The sequence below is a fragment of the Pogona vitticeps genome, chromosome 1 (genome assembly GCF_051106095.1).
Source record: "Pogona vitticeps strain Pit_001003342236 chromosome 1, PviZW2.1, whole genome shotgun sequence".
NCBI classification, from domain to species: Eukaryota; Metazoa; Chordata; class Lepidosauria; order Squamata; family Agamidae; genus Pogona; species Pogona vitticeps.
In genome coordinates this window covers 330400921-330417738 of record NC_135783.1, presented here as the reverse complement: position 1 = coordinate 330417738, position 16818 = coordinate 330400921, and the positions used below count along the sequence as shown (strand labels likewise).

The window sequence follows — 16818 nt, the reverse complement described above, 5'->3', positions numbered from 1 at the left end:
CTTGGCATTAATTTAAAATAATGTTTCAGTAGATCATCTGTCTAAGAGTAAAAGGCCAGTTGGACTCTTATCACATTTATTGTTACTTAGTTTGAATTCTGTAGTCTTCATGTGCATTATATTAGACAGTGTTTAAAATCAATATTGTCCTGTTTTAAGTACAGTGGTGCCTTGATTTACAACAATAATCTGTTCCAGAAGATGGACATAACTCGAAATGGTCATAAGTTGAACGACCGTTTCCCATAGGAATACATAGGAACGCGATTAATCCAGTCCAAAAGGGGGGAAAACCCCCAAAATAAAATAAAAATAAAACACTGCAAGCCCTATAGGAACGTGCTGGGACCTTAAAAAACAACAATGTATTTTCCCCATTGGAACACATTAAACGGGTTTCTAGCTTTTCGCTAGACAATGTTTTCGCTAAACAGCTATTTCAATGGAACGAATTAACATCGTCTAGCGGGGCACCACTGTACAACAAATGTTATGGTCAGCAAAGGACAAACGGGACCCCCTCACCACTGCAGGAATATACTGAATACCTTGCAGTTGTGGACAGATATATATTGGAACCACAAAATGCAGCATTCATACCAGAATCAAAGAACATGAGAGACACTGCAGACTAAAACAACTGGAAAAATCAGCAGTAGCTGAACATGCCCTAAAACAAGCTGGACATGAAATTCTATTTCAAAATACTGAAGTACTGTACAACACCAGCAATCATTATGTTAGATTGCACAGGGAAGCCATTGAAATCCATAAACACCAGCAGAGCTTCAACAAAAAGAAGAAAGTCTAAAACTTAACAAGCCCTGGCTGCCAGCACTGAAAAATACACCTTGCAAAAGGTCAACGAACTCTACCCAGCAACAAGGACCAGGGATCATTGCACAAAAAGACCAGCTAAAGACACCCATCAATCACAATGACAGATCATCTCTTCCCTTATCACAACAATACATCCACAACAAAAACACACTGATCACCATCCTCACCCTGTCTCCTGAAAAGGACAAAAGCTGCTCCCACAGCTGTAAATACTCAGCTATCCAACAAACACCAACAGAGCATGGATAGAGTTCCTTCTCTAGTCCTCTGATGATCCTGGCCACAGAGACTGGCGAAACGTCAGGAAGAACAACCTTCAGAACACAGCCAAAGAGCCAGGAAAACCCACAACAACCATATAAATTGATTTGTTGGTTCGTTTGGGTATTTTTAAACTGGCCCCACCCCCATCCCACTGCTGTGTCACTTCTCAATCCCTACCTTATCCTGTTGACTCCTCTGGCTCCGCTGTCACTGCTGCCTCTGCTGGAACAGATGTTGGGCTGCCAGAACAGCAGTTTCTGTTCCACTAGCCTAGCTTCCATTCCATTCCAAACAGCAGTGGCAGGGGTATTCTGTTCAGTCAGGCTTCCACCCACTGTTTGCAATGACCACAGGGCCAATTGTAATCCACATAACATTTCTGGAGTTTTTTAAAAAATACAGTGGTGCCTTGCTTAACGAGTGCACCGTTTAACGATTAATCCGCATACTGATGCGGATTTTGCGATCGCTTTTGCGATCGCTTTGCGATTTTTCCCCATAGGCAACCATTTTCCCCCATCTGACCGACGGGAGCCTCTGAAGGACCGCTCCCGCCACTCAGCTGGGGGAAAATGTCGGCAGTGGGCGGCGGCCTCGGAAGGACCCCAAAGCCACCGTCCGACTGCCGACATTTTGCCTTCCCAGCTCTCAAAGGGCCCCCCTCCGACATTGGAGAGAACCCCTTTGAGAGCTCGGAAGGCTCTCAGCGGCGGCGGGAGCAGGATAGGGTGGATCCGGAAAGCTTCCAGGCAAAGCACTGGAAGCCGTCCGGAACACACACACCCTGCCGCCGCCGCTTGAAGTCACCCCGCGCTGCCTATCCCAGTCATGCTAGCATGAGTGGGATAGGCGGCGCGGGTCGGCTCCCGGCGGCTGGGACAGGGTAGGGGGGTCCGGAAGGCTTCCAGTGCTTTGCCTGGAAGCCTTCCAGACACCCCCCCCACCCTGCCGCCACCGCCGCCGCTTGGATCCGCCCCGCGCTCAGCCGAGCACGGGGCGGATCCAAGCCCAGGATGCCCGGCTAGGTAGAAACGCCGGCCGGCTCCTGCGAAAGAGGGAGGTGGAGGTCCCCGCTCTCCTTCGCAAGAGCCGGCAGGCGTTTCTACCCAGCTGGGCAGCGGGTAGAGGAGGGAGGTAGCTCCCTCCTTGAAAAAGCACGCCTCCCAGCTGGGTAGAAAGGCTCTTGCGAAGGAGAGCAGGGACCTCCACCTCCCTCCTTCGCAAGAGCTGCCGGCGTTTCTACCCAGCTGGGCAGCGGGCTCTTGCAGAGGAGGGAGGTGGCTCCCTCCTTGCAAGAGCCCTCCTCCCAGCTGGGTAGAAAGGCTCTTGCGAAGGAGAGCAGGGACCTCCACCTCCCTCCTTCGCAAGAGCTGCCGGCGTTTCTACCCAGCTGGGCAGCGGGCTCTTGCAGAGGAGGGAGGTGGCTCCCTCCTTGCAAGAGCCCTCCTCCCAGCTGGGTAGAAAGGCTCTTGCGAAGGAGAGCAGGGACCTCCACCTCCCTCCTTCGCAAGAGCTGCCGGCGTTTCTACCCAGCTGGGCAGCGGGCTCTTGCAGAGGAGGGAGGTGGCTCCCTCCTTGCAAGAGCCCGCCTCCCAGCTGGGTAGAAAGGCTCTTGCGAAGGAGAGCAGGGACCTCCACCTCCCTCCTTCGCAAGAGCTGGCCGGCGTTTCAGCTGGGCAGCAGGCTCTTGCAGAGGAGGGAGGTGGCTCCCTCCTTGCAAGAGCCCGCCTCCCAGCTGATCGGCGGTTCCAAAATGGCCGCCAGTTTCGCGCCCCGCTTACTGAGGGCGCAAAAATGGCGGCGGTATGGAGGAACTTCGCTGAACGGTGAGCACGGAAGCCATTGGAACTCATTAAACTAAGTTTAATGCGTTCCAATGGCTTTTTGCTTTCCGTTTAACAAAGTTTTCACATGGCGAAGGTTAATCCGGAATGGATTAACCTCGCTATGCGAGGCACCACTGTATACTAAACAATTGTATAGTGACAAAACATGTGGGATGGATGAGACTATGAAAGGATATAGACACCAAAGGTCTGATAACATTGAGGAAAACCCAGCCACAAAGCAAAAAAAAAAAAAAAAAAAAGTAATTTCACAGTTTAAATTAGTAAATTTCTGAAGATTTGTTCTCTATTCTTTTTAAAAATATCTTTAAAAATTTTTTTTTTACAATGAGGCACAGAATCCCTTTGGCAGCACGAATCCCTGTCTGGCCAGAAAGTTGTTAAAACGTTTTCCTCCTGAGTGTCAGCTAATTCGGTCCTGAGTGACAGGGTCAAAGTTCAGATTGCCCCAGACCTGGAACTAATTTCCCCTTTGAAAACTTTGTCAGGAGCCTGGTCTCAGAAATCCTGAGATAATGTTTACTGAAAGTGCTCAAGGCTGGAACAAATGCAACTGCTCTCTGCTTTTGTAATACAGAAATAATTGGAATATGCCTTACAAAATTGTATGCTAATTCCCTGGAGATACACGGCAAAATTTCCATTTCTGAAGCACTGTCAATTCATTAAAGCAAGTCTAGGATATATTGTTTTTACTCCTCAAAGAAAACCTGTCTTTTGACTGTTTCTGTGACCTTTCATTGCCCTCCAAACATCTCCTTTCTTGATCCATGAAGCAGCAACAAAACATTCTTAATGGTAAGCTAACTCCATGCATGCTCAGTAAGGTCACTGTTTTTCCCTTTTGAAAGGCATTTTTGACGAGCAGTATTTCAGCCCCTGCAGCCAGACTCTTTTCAAATTAAAAATGAATGGGAGGTGAGGACAACCATTTGCTTTCAAGATAAGCAAGATTGATTATTTTCAACTTATATGAGCTATTTGAAATGTAGGAGTGGCTAGGGTCAACTATTTCTCTTACCCAGAATTACTCAAATTTGGAACACACCAGGATCAGACAGTACAAAGCCCAGTTTCAAAGTTATAATTTTTGTTTGGGATTCACCCATTTTTAAGATTTCATCTATATATATTATTAATATCAAAAAACAACATATGGGTAATCTGTCTTATTACCTTATACTGTTTTAACTGTCTTGAAATGTTTTAATTGCTTCCACTTATTTAAAATATTACATGTACGTATTTTAATGGGTCAGAGACCGCAAAATAAAGATTGATTGATTTTTGTAATTTTGTGTAGATTGTTGATTTGCTCTGGTGAACAATGACAGTTTCCTTTGTTCCTGTGTCTTATCGACCAGACCGTCTCTCCCACCTTAATTTGTAGTCCTGAAGGCTATCCTTCACCTATAGCCAGGATTACGTGTGAGTAGAATAAAAACAGAGCAGTGTAGTTGAGTTAAATTTCTCTCCTCCACCCACCAATTCTCATTTGAACAACAGGGGCTGTGGCTTGAATGCTAGAACCACCAGTGTGTGTGTGGGGGGGGATCACTTTGAGGGGAATTTGCCCTCAGAAAGACTAGGCTAAAGGGTACAAGCGTATGTTGTTTTCAATTGCCCTAAGCACTGTGACTGCAGTGGGAGGCAAGAATATACATTCCACTGCTTTTATAAATGCTTTTGTGTTACAGAATAATTGGTTATTTGGATCCAGACATTAGCTTTTTCTTTTATTACTGTATATTTGCTGATATTAAATAGTGCCTAGGCATCATAGATAGGAAGTAGTTTTTCTATACTATTCACCTTGTTTTGCAGAGGTGGGAAATATAGAACAAACTCTTGTGGTACTTAAATTCCTTTTTTCAAAAAGGTGTTGCTATAGTTATTATAGTTGCTATAGTTATTGTAGAAGAAGAGGGGTGCATAGGGGGAAATAAATCAGCATGTATACTACTTCTGTGAGAATTGAAGTAGTTTGAATTGCGTCAGATAAAAATTGGGAGAGAGAAAAAGCTACTGTTGAAACAAATTACATGCCCCTTATCACTGAAAATTCATTGAATTATAAATGTACACTGTTTCCCCGAAAATAAGACCTAACTTGATAATTAGCCCTGGTGTGATTTTTCAGGGTGTTTGTAATACAAGCACTACCCCCAAAATAAGCTCCAGTGAAGTGAAACTCCGCCCTCCGCCATTGTGCAGCAACCAGAAGAAGATATGACTATAAAATTAAATATCCCCTGAAAATAAGCCCTTGTGTGTGTTTTTAGAGCAAAAATTAATGTAAGACCCTGTCTTGTTTTTGGAGAAACACGGTAACTGCTGATCTGAGTCAAAGGACGAGACATTTCATTCAGCAGCCCAACTGTAACTTATTTAAACATAACCTTTTCAAATTACCTGATGCTTTTATGGGATTCTTGGTGTTTTTATGTACTATTGGAATGGCTGCATTAAACCTTTTCTTTCTTCTTAATCTGCTATTTTTCTCTAAAACACTCTGCACATTTGTTTGAATAATGCTTACTGATTGGCAGGGATTTTTAAAAAAAGCTTCTCCAGAGACTTACATGCATTCCTTAGCATTTTTTAAACTCTCCACCTGACTTTGAGCAGCATCTCCCCTGCCCCAGTTCTAATTCTCAAACTGTTTTTGAAACTTTATTCTATACTTGAGGGATGAACAGCATAGAAATTGGGGAGAGTGAGAAAGAAGACCATCATCTGAAATAAATTAGCTAGAAATTCCATCAAATGTTGCAAGTATGAAAGGAATAGAACATAAGATAGTGTGTTGAAAAGACCAGAGGAAGACAGACAGACAGACAGACAGACAGACAGACAGACAGACAGACATATTATGGCAAAAATTCATAGTACTGTATTTTAAAAGTCTCTTAAACTGTTTTTATTCCATATTATCAGTTCTAATTGTCTGGGTTCTGATCCTTTTACTTTAAAGTGACTTTATAGAAAAAAGGGATACCTGGAAGGCTATGGTGGACGATTGGTGGGTGAATGGAAGGTGACCAGTGAGGAAAGTCAGATTCAGAATCTATTTCATTCTTGTTTTATATTGTTCAGTCTGTAAGCCGCCCAGAGTAGATTTGTTTGAATCTAGATGGGCGCAGGGTAAAAGCCGAATAAATAAATTAAATAAATATCTCTTACTTGATCCAGCAGTACTGTATTAGTAAAGGTGTACACTTCAAGTGTTATTTAGGTAGAGTTGGGAGGTGAGACTTTGCAGACGACCAACCAAAACCAAGTGGATTTTCTGGAGAATCACTGTCTCAATTAATGTATGTTATCTGAATCCTGTATCTTCTTATTTCACTATCATACTTTTGCAAAAAGATTGTAGAGCTGATGCAGACTTCCAGTACAAGTTAGGAACCGAATCAAGTGGTTCTGATTTTTTTTTTGTCTTTCATTTTTGTTTCAGCTTTGTGTACATGATGTAGATGCCTTATCAGGCAAGTGAATTCATTGCATCACTGCAGGTGATAGGCTAGGCAGTATGTACAGATATTTTTTCACCTTAAATTCCTGCCATATGCCCTTATTTTCTTTTTCTTTCCCCTAAGGCTCAAAAACTAATCAAAATCCTTGTTTAATCAAGTGCATGAAAACCTTTTTTTATTAATATAGCCCAAATACAATCTCACTTTATTGATATGTTTGAGTCAGAGCAGTGTCATTGATGAAATTGTTTGAAAAACAGAGGAGCTAAATTGTAATTGTAATTTTAAAAGCGAAATTGGATGTAATATACAGGAAATAGGAATTCACATGATGTTTAAAATAAAAAGAAGGAAATAGTTCAGAGGAAAACAAAAACTTTTAAGAAATGAAATACAATAATCTGGAGGCAAAATCCTTCTGCGTTGCACAGACATAAACATGGCAAGGAGGTTTTTGCTCAGAAGTCTTTATATGTATCAGGAAAACTGTTTCTTGCTCTGTGATAAAATACCAAATCTGCTCAGAAATCCCTCTTTGAACCTACTCTGCCCCATTTCTGGGTCTGAAATCTTTTCCTGTTCAGGATTTGCATTATCCAAAACATCTTAGGGGTGCACTGGTTTGGCAAGGCTGAACTAGTCAATCATTAAAGTGTGTATCCATATTGTAGAAATGGTGTGGGAAATTCACATTTTGACTCCCTTTGCATGGGGAAAAAAACCAAGCCAAAAAAATACAAGTGTGGAAATATATCCAAAAGAAAGGTTTCAGCTATGTGTTTGGCTTTAGAATTTGAGAGCTTGTCAGGTTAATTAGGTTGACTAAATATCTGTGAAGATTCTCAGTCATCCAGGTGTGGTTATCTGGAAGCTGAGTCATGGCAGTCTGAAGAAGCTGCTTGGATGAGTAGCGAAACGTTTCAGCCTAACAAGAAATAAGTCCAGTTGCCATAATTCAGCTTCCAGGTACGTTGACTAAACTTAAGAAATCTAGTCAATCCCATCACATCTATCAATAAGGATAATTAGATAATATTCTACATACAAATGTGTCTCTCAACAAAGAAATAGCAGGGGCTGGCATCAAAGCAACATATGCAACCTCATAATCTGTTCAGTTCCTGTGTCTTAGCCTCTCCACTAAAATTAAGCTCATGCTGTTTGTTTTCCCATACTTACCCTTTATGCTGTTGCATTCACAAAAATTGGTGTTTGAAGAATATAATGTAATGTGGCATCCTGTTGAAGAGAAATCTGTGCCTGGAGGTAGCTTCCACGAGAAACCAAGTTATAAGACAAACAAGATAGAAATACTCATTCATTATTCCTTCTTCCTCTTCCACACAGCTGAAGTATACATAGGAATTGGAAAACCAGCAGAAGCCACTGCATGTACTCAGGAAGCTGCTAATCTGTTTCCAATGTCTCACAATGTTCTCTACATGAGAGGTCAGGTGGCAGAACTTCGGGGAAATATTGATGAAGCCAGACGTTGGTATGAAGAGGCCTTATCTATCAGCCCTACACATGTCAAAAGTATGCAGAGACTGGTAAGTTCAGTTTACGCATTATAATGCATGGGAAATGTTTTAAATACTCAAGAGTTCATCAAATAATAGATTTTGTTTAGCAGAGTGCAAAACAGTGTGCTTTTGTATTACAACTCCCAGAATTCCCCAAGTAGCATGACCATGTGCTACACCACCTGGGGGCATTCTAGGAGGCATAGTCCAAAAACTCACATCTACACACATCTGGTTCTTTTATTATTACCAGTCTTACTAGTACTGCTGTACTTGTCCTGAGATAGGCAGATAATCAAAAGTATTTGGCATTGATGTATCATGTATTAGTCTCCAAAGGATAGGGTACCACCTGTATTGGCATCATCATGACAGTTTTTCAAAAAGAAAGAATTTGGAATGTCAGGTAGATACAGTATTGGTAAAAATAAAATGATACACCTTATTGGAAGTGCTCTTGTGTTGCAGATTAGTACTAAAGAGGAAATATTCCCCAGTTTGTTGTCAGGAGGTGAGGCTGAGGAGCCTGACACCGAGAGAGGCCCGGAAGGAAAGAACTAGAAACCAGGCCTTCTCGGCAGTGGCTCCTCGCCTCTGGAACAATCTGCCTCCAGTGATTTGTGCGGCCCCTTCGCTGGGTATTTTCAAAAACCAACTGAAAACATGGATGTTTGTACTGGCCTTCCCTCCAGTCAACCCTTGATTACCTTTTCCTTCTCTTCCTCTGCCATCTTGTATAATCTGTTAATTTACTCGTGGATGTCATAAATTTTGTGTATATTTGTCTGTTTTTATTTAAGTATCTGGAAGCCGCCTAGAGTGGTCCTTGGACCAGATAGGCAGGGTATGTATGTATGTATGTATGTATGTATGTATGTATGTATGTATGTATGTATGTATGTATGTATGTATGTATGTATAAATAAATAAATAAATAAATAAATAAATAGATAGGTAGATAAATAAATAAATAAATAAATGATTTCACGTTGCTGCCAATTTATGGCAATCCTATGAATGAGAAACATCCCAAAAAAGTCCTGTTGTTAAAAGCCATGCTCACCTCTTGCAGTCTCAAGGCCATGGCTTCCTTTTTTGAGTCAATCATCTCACATCTGTCTTCTTCTTTACCTACTGCCTTCACCCTTTCCCAGCATTATTGACTGTTCTAGTGAGTCTTGTCTTCTTGTTATGTGCCCAAAGTATAGTAGCGTCTGGTTTTTAATTTTTGCTTCAAGACTGATTATAATTTAATGTATGATGGCTAACAGTGGATTTCAGTAGCCAATGTGGTTTTTTTTAATTTTATGAAAGATCCCAAGTACATTTATGGGGGGAGGATTGGCCGTTTACTTCTAGCATTGTAACTATGCAGAGTGCTTTGTCGTTATTACTTCATTTGCTTTCCCAGTTGTGGTGAGCTAGGATATTATTTTTGTTCTTTAGTGTCAGTGGGAGCCTTTGAACCCATTATTGATATCAATGGGAAAGTGTTGAACCTCTGTTTCCCCCCATGTCAAGGATCCTGTGTGAGTTGGAGTGGGTTGCCTGCATTAAAAAAAATGTTGTGAAAAGGCTAAAGACATAAGTAACATCACACCTAATCTGTTCAAAAGCCGTTTTGTTGTGTGATATCTCCAGCTCCTAATGTAGACTCTCTGCAAGAATTCCTATCTTGAAAAGCATTTCAGTGCATTGCAAAGTTGACAAATTGGTAATTGAACTATGATGTGACTCATTAAAATTTTTGTTACAAATTAGTCTATTCAGTGTAATTTTAGCAGTATTCAGGCAACTCTGCCTCCTATGTTGTTGCTCTGTTCATGTGGAAAAGAACCATCTGAAAATTCACTGTTCCCAAAAGCATGGAGGGCATGATGTATACCAGGGGCTTTCCTTTTCAGACTGTCATTCTCCATATGAAAAGAGCAAACCCTTTTCTCAGCACCTGAATAGGGTTTTTGTTGTGCAAAGAAACCATTTTAACATACCTGTTAAAATTACCCCTGCTGCTTGTGGAGCTCAACCGAAGAATTATAATCCCCTGCTTTATCCAACATCTTTATTCAAAAGTAAGAGCTTGTTTCTGCCTGGGTCCCTATAAATTATTCGGAGAGGTTTTTCCTCATGCATCCCTAAGGGGCTACATAAAACAAAATACTAGAAAGGAACATAAACTGGGGGGGGGGGGATATTATTGTTTTACTTTTTGGCTTTTCAAGATAATTGAACATGTTGACAAATGCCAAAAGGTAGTTTGTAAAATTGTGGGTGGTGAACCAAAAGTGGAACACTTTTCATTAAATAAAAGTTATGTATTAAATTTCCCACTTGAATTTATTTAAAATGAGTGACCTCTACACACTTTGACCAAAACCCTCGTGTGTAGATTTACACCGGTGAAAGCCCGATGATGTCTTCATACAGGGCTGGTAAAATTTAATTTAAATGAATTGAAAGCTTCCTATCCCCCCCCCCCTTTATTATTTTTTTAGTTCCAAGGATCCCTAGAGCTCCCTTTTGCCTTGTGGAAACATTTGGGAGCCTTGCGATGGAGGAAGCCTTTAATAGTCAAAGGTTGCTGCAACTGTGGTTAGGACCACTGGCAGCAATCCAGCAGCAATTTCTGGCTATTAAAGGCTCCCCGCCACATTGCAAGGCTCCCAAAAGCTTCACAAGGCAAAACGGAACTCTAAAGAGCCCTTGAATCTGGAAGGAGGGCTAGGAAGTTTTTGATTCATTTAAATTAAATTTTGCAGGTGCAGGATGATGATGATGATAATGATGATGTCATCTGGCTTCTGTTGGCTTAAATATGCATGAATAGGAGTTTTGCCATTGTGTTCCCAGTAGAATTATCCTAGTATTTGTTTATTTATTATTATTAGAAGTATGTTTACACCACTTATCACATGCACAAAATCTCAAAGTAATTTACAACACCATAAAACATCCCCCCTTTTTTAAAGAGGTGGAGAATAGAGATTTCTAATCCCATACAATAAACTGATTTCTCTTTCTCTTAAGGCTATAAAAATAGTCCATGTAACAGACGTCTTAGTTCTTTGTCTCAAGAGAAAGAGATAAACTATTCTGTGTGTTGGCCTTTTTTTCATTTTTTTAGCATTTTAAACCACTTCCAATAGTACCTTCTATTTTCAGTTTCATCTTTTTTACAATATATTCAAAGCTATAAACTGTTATTAAGTGTTTGTGGTTATATGTGTATGTAAATGTGTTTTCATATACATTTCATGCGTACGTATTGTTATTCAGTGCCATTGTTTTCATGATCGTGTAAACTCACATGAATATAGGGATATGGTATGATGTACAAGTCATGCACTGTACTTTGATAAAATAGGGAAATTTGCTCACTGACAGAGATAATAAAGGGCACAGCTCTGTGTTACCATAATTGTTTACTTTACATGAATGAGTGTGTCCATCCCAGTTTAAATACTGGCATATTGTCCACAGTAGCAGCGGTGAAGATGGAGAACACTGCAGGCAGATAATTAATGTTTTCCAGATAAGAAGCAGGTTGGGCTCCAGACCAGTGGGTGGGGTAACCGCAGCCCACCTGCCCTAATATGACCTCTGGCTTGCCATGAGTCCTGGGAACCCAAATGTTTAGGTGTGCTGCTAGACTGCCAATACCAATCTCTCTCATCCCCTATATCTCTATTGAGACCATGAAGCCTCTTACGTCTGTTACAGCAACCTTCTCTGAAAGCCAATTAATGATTGACCCTAGTTCAGAAAGTGTGCAGATATAATGGGAAATATAACATAACACCATAAAGACCCCATTGAGTAGCGTATAGTGACTAAGGCCATTTAGGCTAGCAGAGGCCCCTCAGGTCACTAAAGGATGACAGTATAAAAATAGAGTTCTCTATTTTATAAGAGTCTTTTGTATATATACTGTATATTTTAAATTCTAGCCATTTTGGAATTTGTTATATATGGTTTTGAAGATGCTGTTTTGTTGACTTGTTATTGGTTTTGTGCATTGACTCAATGTTTCAGTGGCCTTTGGCTAACATAGCACCATCAGTTGCGCAGTTTTCTCATTTAACCACCAAAATCATAATCAGGGGTTATGTGGTCTGTTTTCTGTGTTTATGGCAGGCACACCTGCCTAGTTCAGCACATGTGTACATTTTTATATTTGACAGCAACAAGCAGATATTTACAAATTTAATATTCTATTCTGTTACCTGAGCTTTTAGAAATATTTCCAAAAGTACCTTCAGCTGTTGTAAATACGTTATGATTTATGCCATCTTCAAGAGACAGTGGGGAGGCAGACTGTTCCACATAGCACTGCAAGATCAAATTGTGCTTGTGTTGTACATGCACATAAATTATCAGTGCATCAGAAGAACACCATTTAAAGCAGAGGGAATTGGGAAGCGGCAGAGAGAACCATCACTAACAGCAATATCCGTGATCTTAATGAGCTCTTACAATTCCTGCTCATGGAACACTTATTAATTTGGATACAGACAGTAATGATCTCAAATTGTTTTTCATCTCTTTATAATGAGCACTTATTCTAATGCGTTATGAAAAAAGATATTTAGATCTCAACATCAATGTGGCTTTTATTTACTTTGCCCTTTTTTTGGTAAGGGCTGGATCAACATGGTATTCTACTCTCATTGATTTTTTTAATGAGCATATTGCTTCATGTTCCATTCCTGACTTCATTACAAAAGGTATTACTTAACATTGTGACTTACTTGGAAAACTGGCATCAAAGTGAAAAAGAATACTAACACACCATTCGGTATTATTCATCTTTCTAATATGTCAAAGTGTTGTTACATATATGCTTCAAATCTATTGCTGCCCCAATCACTCTATTTTTATTGTATTTTAATGAGGTTTTGTTATAGGAGGGGGATTGTGGTTCTTTCAGTTTGATGATATTATGGAACTATTGCTGAGCCTGGTAATGACATAAAGACTATGAAGATTTAGCTAGGAAAAATGTTTATTTACTAACTAAATTATATCTTGCCTTTTATAGGGTTTGAGATAAAATCAAAATTAGAATTGAAACATGGCAATAAATCCTTTAAAACATGTCAGTAAAAAAGGAAGAGATAACCAACGGAAATATCATCCAGCAACACATTTGCTTAAAAAACAGTGACTTGTTTGAATAAAAGTATCTATGCATCCAGCAGAAGCATAACAAATGAAATGAAATGAAAATACAAATACAAATAATAGCAGTGGCTAAGTGACAATCAAGCAGAGGCAGCTAATTCACAAATTCTCCTCTTATTTTAACTGCAGCAGTATGCAATTCGACATACAACAAGAGTAAACTGCAGTGACATCCAGGTATATGACATCATCACTGTAATTTGCTCATGTTGCATGTTTGTTTAAAATAGTACTGTTCACTGACTTCCTTTAAAGACAAATGTTCTGTTTTAGATGAAATAATATACAGTATAGAGTATTTTATTAACTTAAAATTTTGTCAGATTGCGTATATTTAATAATAAGTTGTCTGAAAGGAGAAACGGATGCAAGAAGCTCAGATTATTTCTTAGAATACTAGAAGTTGCTGAATCTTTATTACTTATACTAATGATACAATCAACATTTTAACACACTGGCCTTCGTGATAACACACTAATTTTGTATCTGCGCCTCTATTTTTATTTTATTTATTTGTTTGTTTGTTTGTTTGATTGATTGATTGATTGATACCCCGCCTATCTGGACCGATGGACCACTCTAGGCGGCTTTCCTATATGTGAATTTACCTAGCACCTGTACAGTTTCTGGGACAGCAGGAAATTAATTAAAATATATTTTCCTTTATAGCTTACCTATGTATATTTTTTCTGTCTTTGCCATTGTTTAAGTCTACAGTTTTTACTCTTTGATCATTGTTAATTCTGCATCGTATTTAAATGCTCCTTGTTATATATTAGCTAATATGCCAGAGTAGAGCAGAATAGGTATCCTGTTTAATTCTTTAGCTGACACTAAAGCCATTCTCAAGGCACTTGTTTATCTTTACATAAAAAGGATGAAGACAATTAACATTAGCAGAGCAAGCAGCTCTGGGCAACAACTAAGTCATTCCACAATTATTCTAGAAAACTAAAGCTAGTGTTTATCAGAGAAATACACCAAGATGAGAATGATAATAAGTGTCCATTTCTAGCTAAATAAGGTGGAGATGCAGGGAGCCATGACTTTTGAGAAGGATTACAAGATATTCTTTTGTCCTCTCCTAGTGAGAGTCAAGAAAGAAATATGAGAAGGATGGAAGTGACACTAGAAACCCTAAGAGTACCAGACTATGTTAAAGGAAGGTCAGCATGGGCATGAGCAGGTAAAGGATAATCTTGGAAACCTCAGGATGTCCTTCTTTCTGTATCTGCTCCTCTGCCTCATGCAAACACATGCACCTTGATCAGAGTAACCTAAGTTGTGCACCCATTTATCTCCAATAAGAGGTAGGGTCCTTTCAGTGGTAGTGCCTGTTTGTGAAATGTGCTGTCCCTTATGATCTTCAGAATTCTGTAAGATTATGTATATTGAATAATAATATGTTGTCTGAAAGGAGAAAGAGATGCAAGAACGTCAGACGATTTCTTAGAATATTAAGAGTTCTGAATACAAGAAGGTTTGTGTTTGTAGGGGACTCGTGAAAAGTAATTCAAACTTTGTTTTAGAAAACCAGTGTCACACAAGAAGACCTCTTGCATGATGGATTTCTTTACCACCCCTCTTATCCCCCTCATATCCTTTGTTCCTCCAGATCTGCTCTTGGGGTCTTCCAGTCCCCTTGAATGAATGTTGAGGATACATACACAAGGATCTCAAAGGCAACAGGACATTCATCCCGCTGGTTTTTCCACTGACTAATGCTGTTCCGTCAGTGGGAAGCCTTAAATGACCAAATTAATAACCTGTTTGCAATTTTTAGCATTTGATAGCATTGCAATTATCTTTTTAAAAATTCAGTGACGATCAGTTCATACTAGTAAACCCCTTCTCCACATATGGACTCTTTTGTGGTCTCCATGCCCAAAATGGAGATGTATTGATGGACATAGGGAAATACCAAAATTTTCATAGGTACAAAAAAACATGAGGGCGATAGAGAACCCAAACAATTCCAGTAAAAAACTGAGAGTCTTCAGTATGTATGGAAGATGACTCACGGTTGTAGCAGAGGGTAGAATAGAGTACTGTATTGTGGAAATGGGCAAGCAGGCTGGTACCTTGAACAGGAACATTATACAAACTGTAACACTGTATCAGTGTCCCAACTGTTGCATTTATTATTAATATGAAAAGAACGAAAGAGTTAATTAAATATTTCTCCCACAGCTCTCACTACTGACTATCAGCCTAGCAAGTTGTGTGACTAAAGTGAATTGATATTGAAAGTGTGGCCACTCTGTCAGCCGTATCAAAAGATGACTTGCTTTTTCCTCTTCCTCCCCCCTTTTCTATTTGTATCATGCCTTTTTAGATTATAAGCATCTTGGCAGGACATTTAGTGAGGGATGGGCTGTACATAAACTTGCTCCAGAGCCTTTTTGGCTAAGAAGCAAGATAAAAGCACTGTGAGATTAAAACACTAGGTAAAGGTAAAGGTTTCCCTTGACAAGTTTTGTCCAGTCGTGTTCGACTCTAGGTGGCGGTGCTCATCCCCGTTTCCAAGCCATAGAGCCAGCGTTTTTTCTGAAGACAATCTTCCATGGTCATGTGGACGGTGGGACTTAGACACGGAACGCTGTTACCTTCCCACCGATGTGGTCCCTATTTATCTGCTTGCGTTTGCATGCTTTCGAACCGCTTGGTTGGCGGGAGCTGGGACAAGGGATGGGAGCTCACTCCGTCACGTGGATTCGATCTTACGACTGCTTGGTCTTCTGACCCTGCAGCACAGGATTTGGTGATTTAGCCCGCAGCTATAAGCTGGGACGTGGTGGCTATAAACACTATAAGAAGGCAAACACTATAAGCAGGCAAAAAGCTATCTCTTCAGACAGGTTTTCCCTTTGTGACTGGATATCTGAGAGGGGTTTTAAATGGAATGTTATGCCTTGTTTCTTTGAATCAATTTTTGATGTTAATTTTGTTTACCATTTTTAGTGTGGTATTTGTTTGATTCTTTTTAAATATATTTAAACTTACTGTTTCTAGCTTTTAAACATTGTCATTCAACTATGTAAGACACCTTGGATCTCTTTTAAAGAGAAAGGCAGGATTATAATATTTTAAGTAAATAACTAATAAAGTCAGTCTTCAAAATACGGTGACCTGCCTTGGGGACATATTTGCCCATCTCTAATGTGACTATAAGAACAATATTGCTAGGTAATACATTTCCTGTTGTGTGAAAACAAAACAAATTAATGTTGGGTTTGTCAAGTTCAGTTGAATAATGCACATCTAAATCCCATAGACAATTACAGAGAAGGCCAGTTGATTTCCATGCAGCATAATCCCAGGTAACCAGATAGCAGTGTTAATATACATTTCACAGTGAGGCTTTCAGATAGTTCAGTGGTTTAGGTATCTGGCTTCGGAACCTGAGGTTGGGAATTCAATTCCCCTTTCCATTTTTTCAAGGGGAAAAAAATGGGAAAAAACGTCTTTTTCCAGAAAAAATGGGAATTTTTGGAAATTTTACATCTCTAGGAGACTAGATAATCCCTTCCAACTCTGCAGTTTGAAGATTATTATTATTCTTAAACTAGGATTGAATATTGTCTGTCTGTCTTTCTGGGAACCATAGTAATCTGGCACTGATAAGTTTATAATGTTTGCTGGGGGGGGAAGGGAAAAAAAGTATGCATAGCCAGGATTAATTGTTAC

The 16818-nt window shown here is 39.8% G+C and overlaps 1 protein-coding gene across 10 annotated transcripts in view; it reads left to right on the top strand.

Moving 5' to 3' along the window:
* Nucleotides 1–16818, top strand: part of TTC7B (tetratricopeptide repeat domain 7B) — a 149804-nt gene that overhangs the window by 119824 nt on the left and 13162 nt on the right. For all 10 annotated transcript variants that reach the window (XM_072986562.2, XM_072986570.2, XM_072986563.2 and 7 more), the window contains one exon: nt 7775–7977. In XM_072986562.2, the coding sequence (XP_072842663.1) occupies nt 7775–7977 (203 nt within the window). The remainder of the gene's footprint in view (nt 1–7774; nt 7978–16818) is intronic.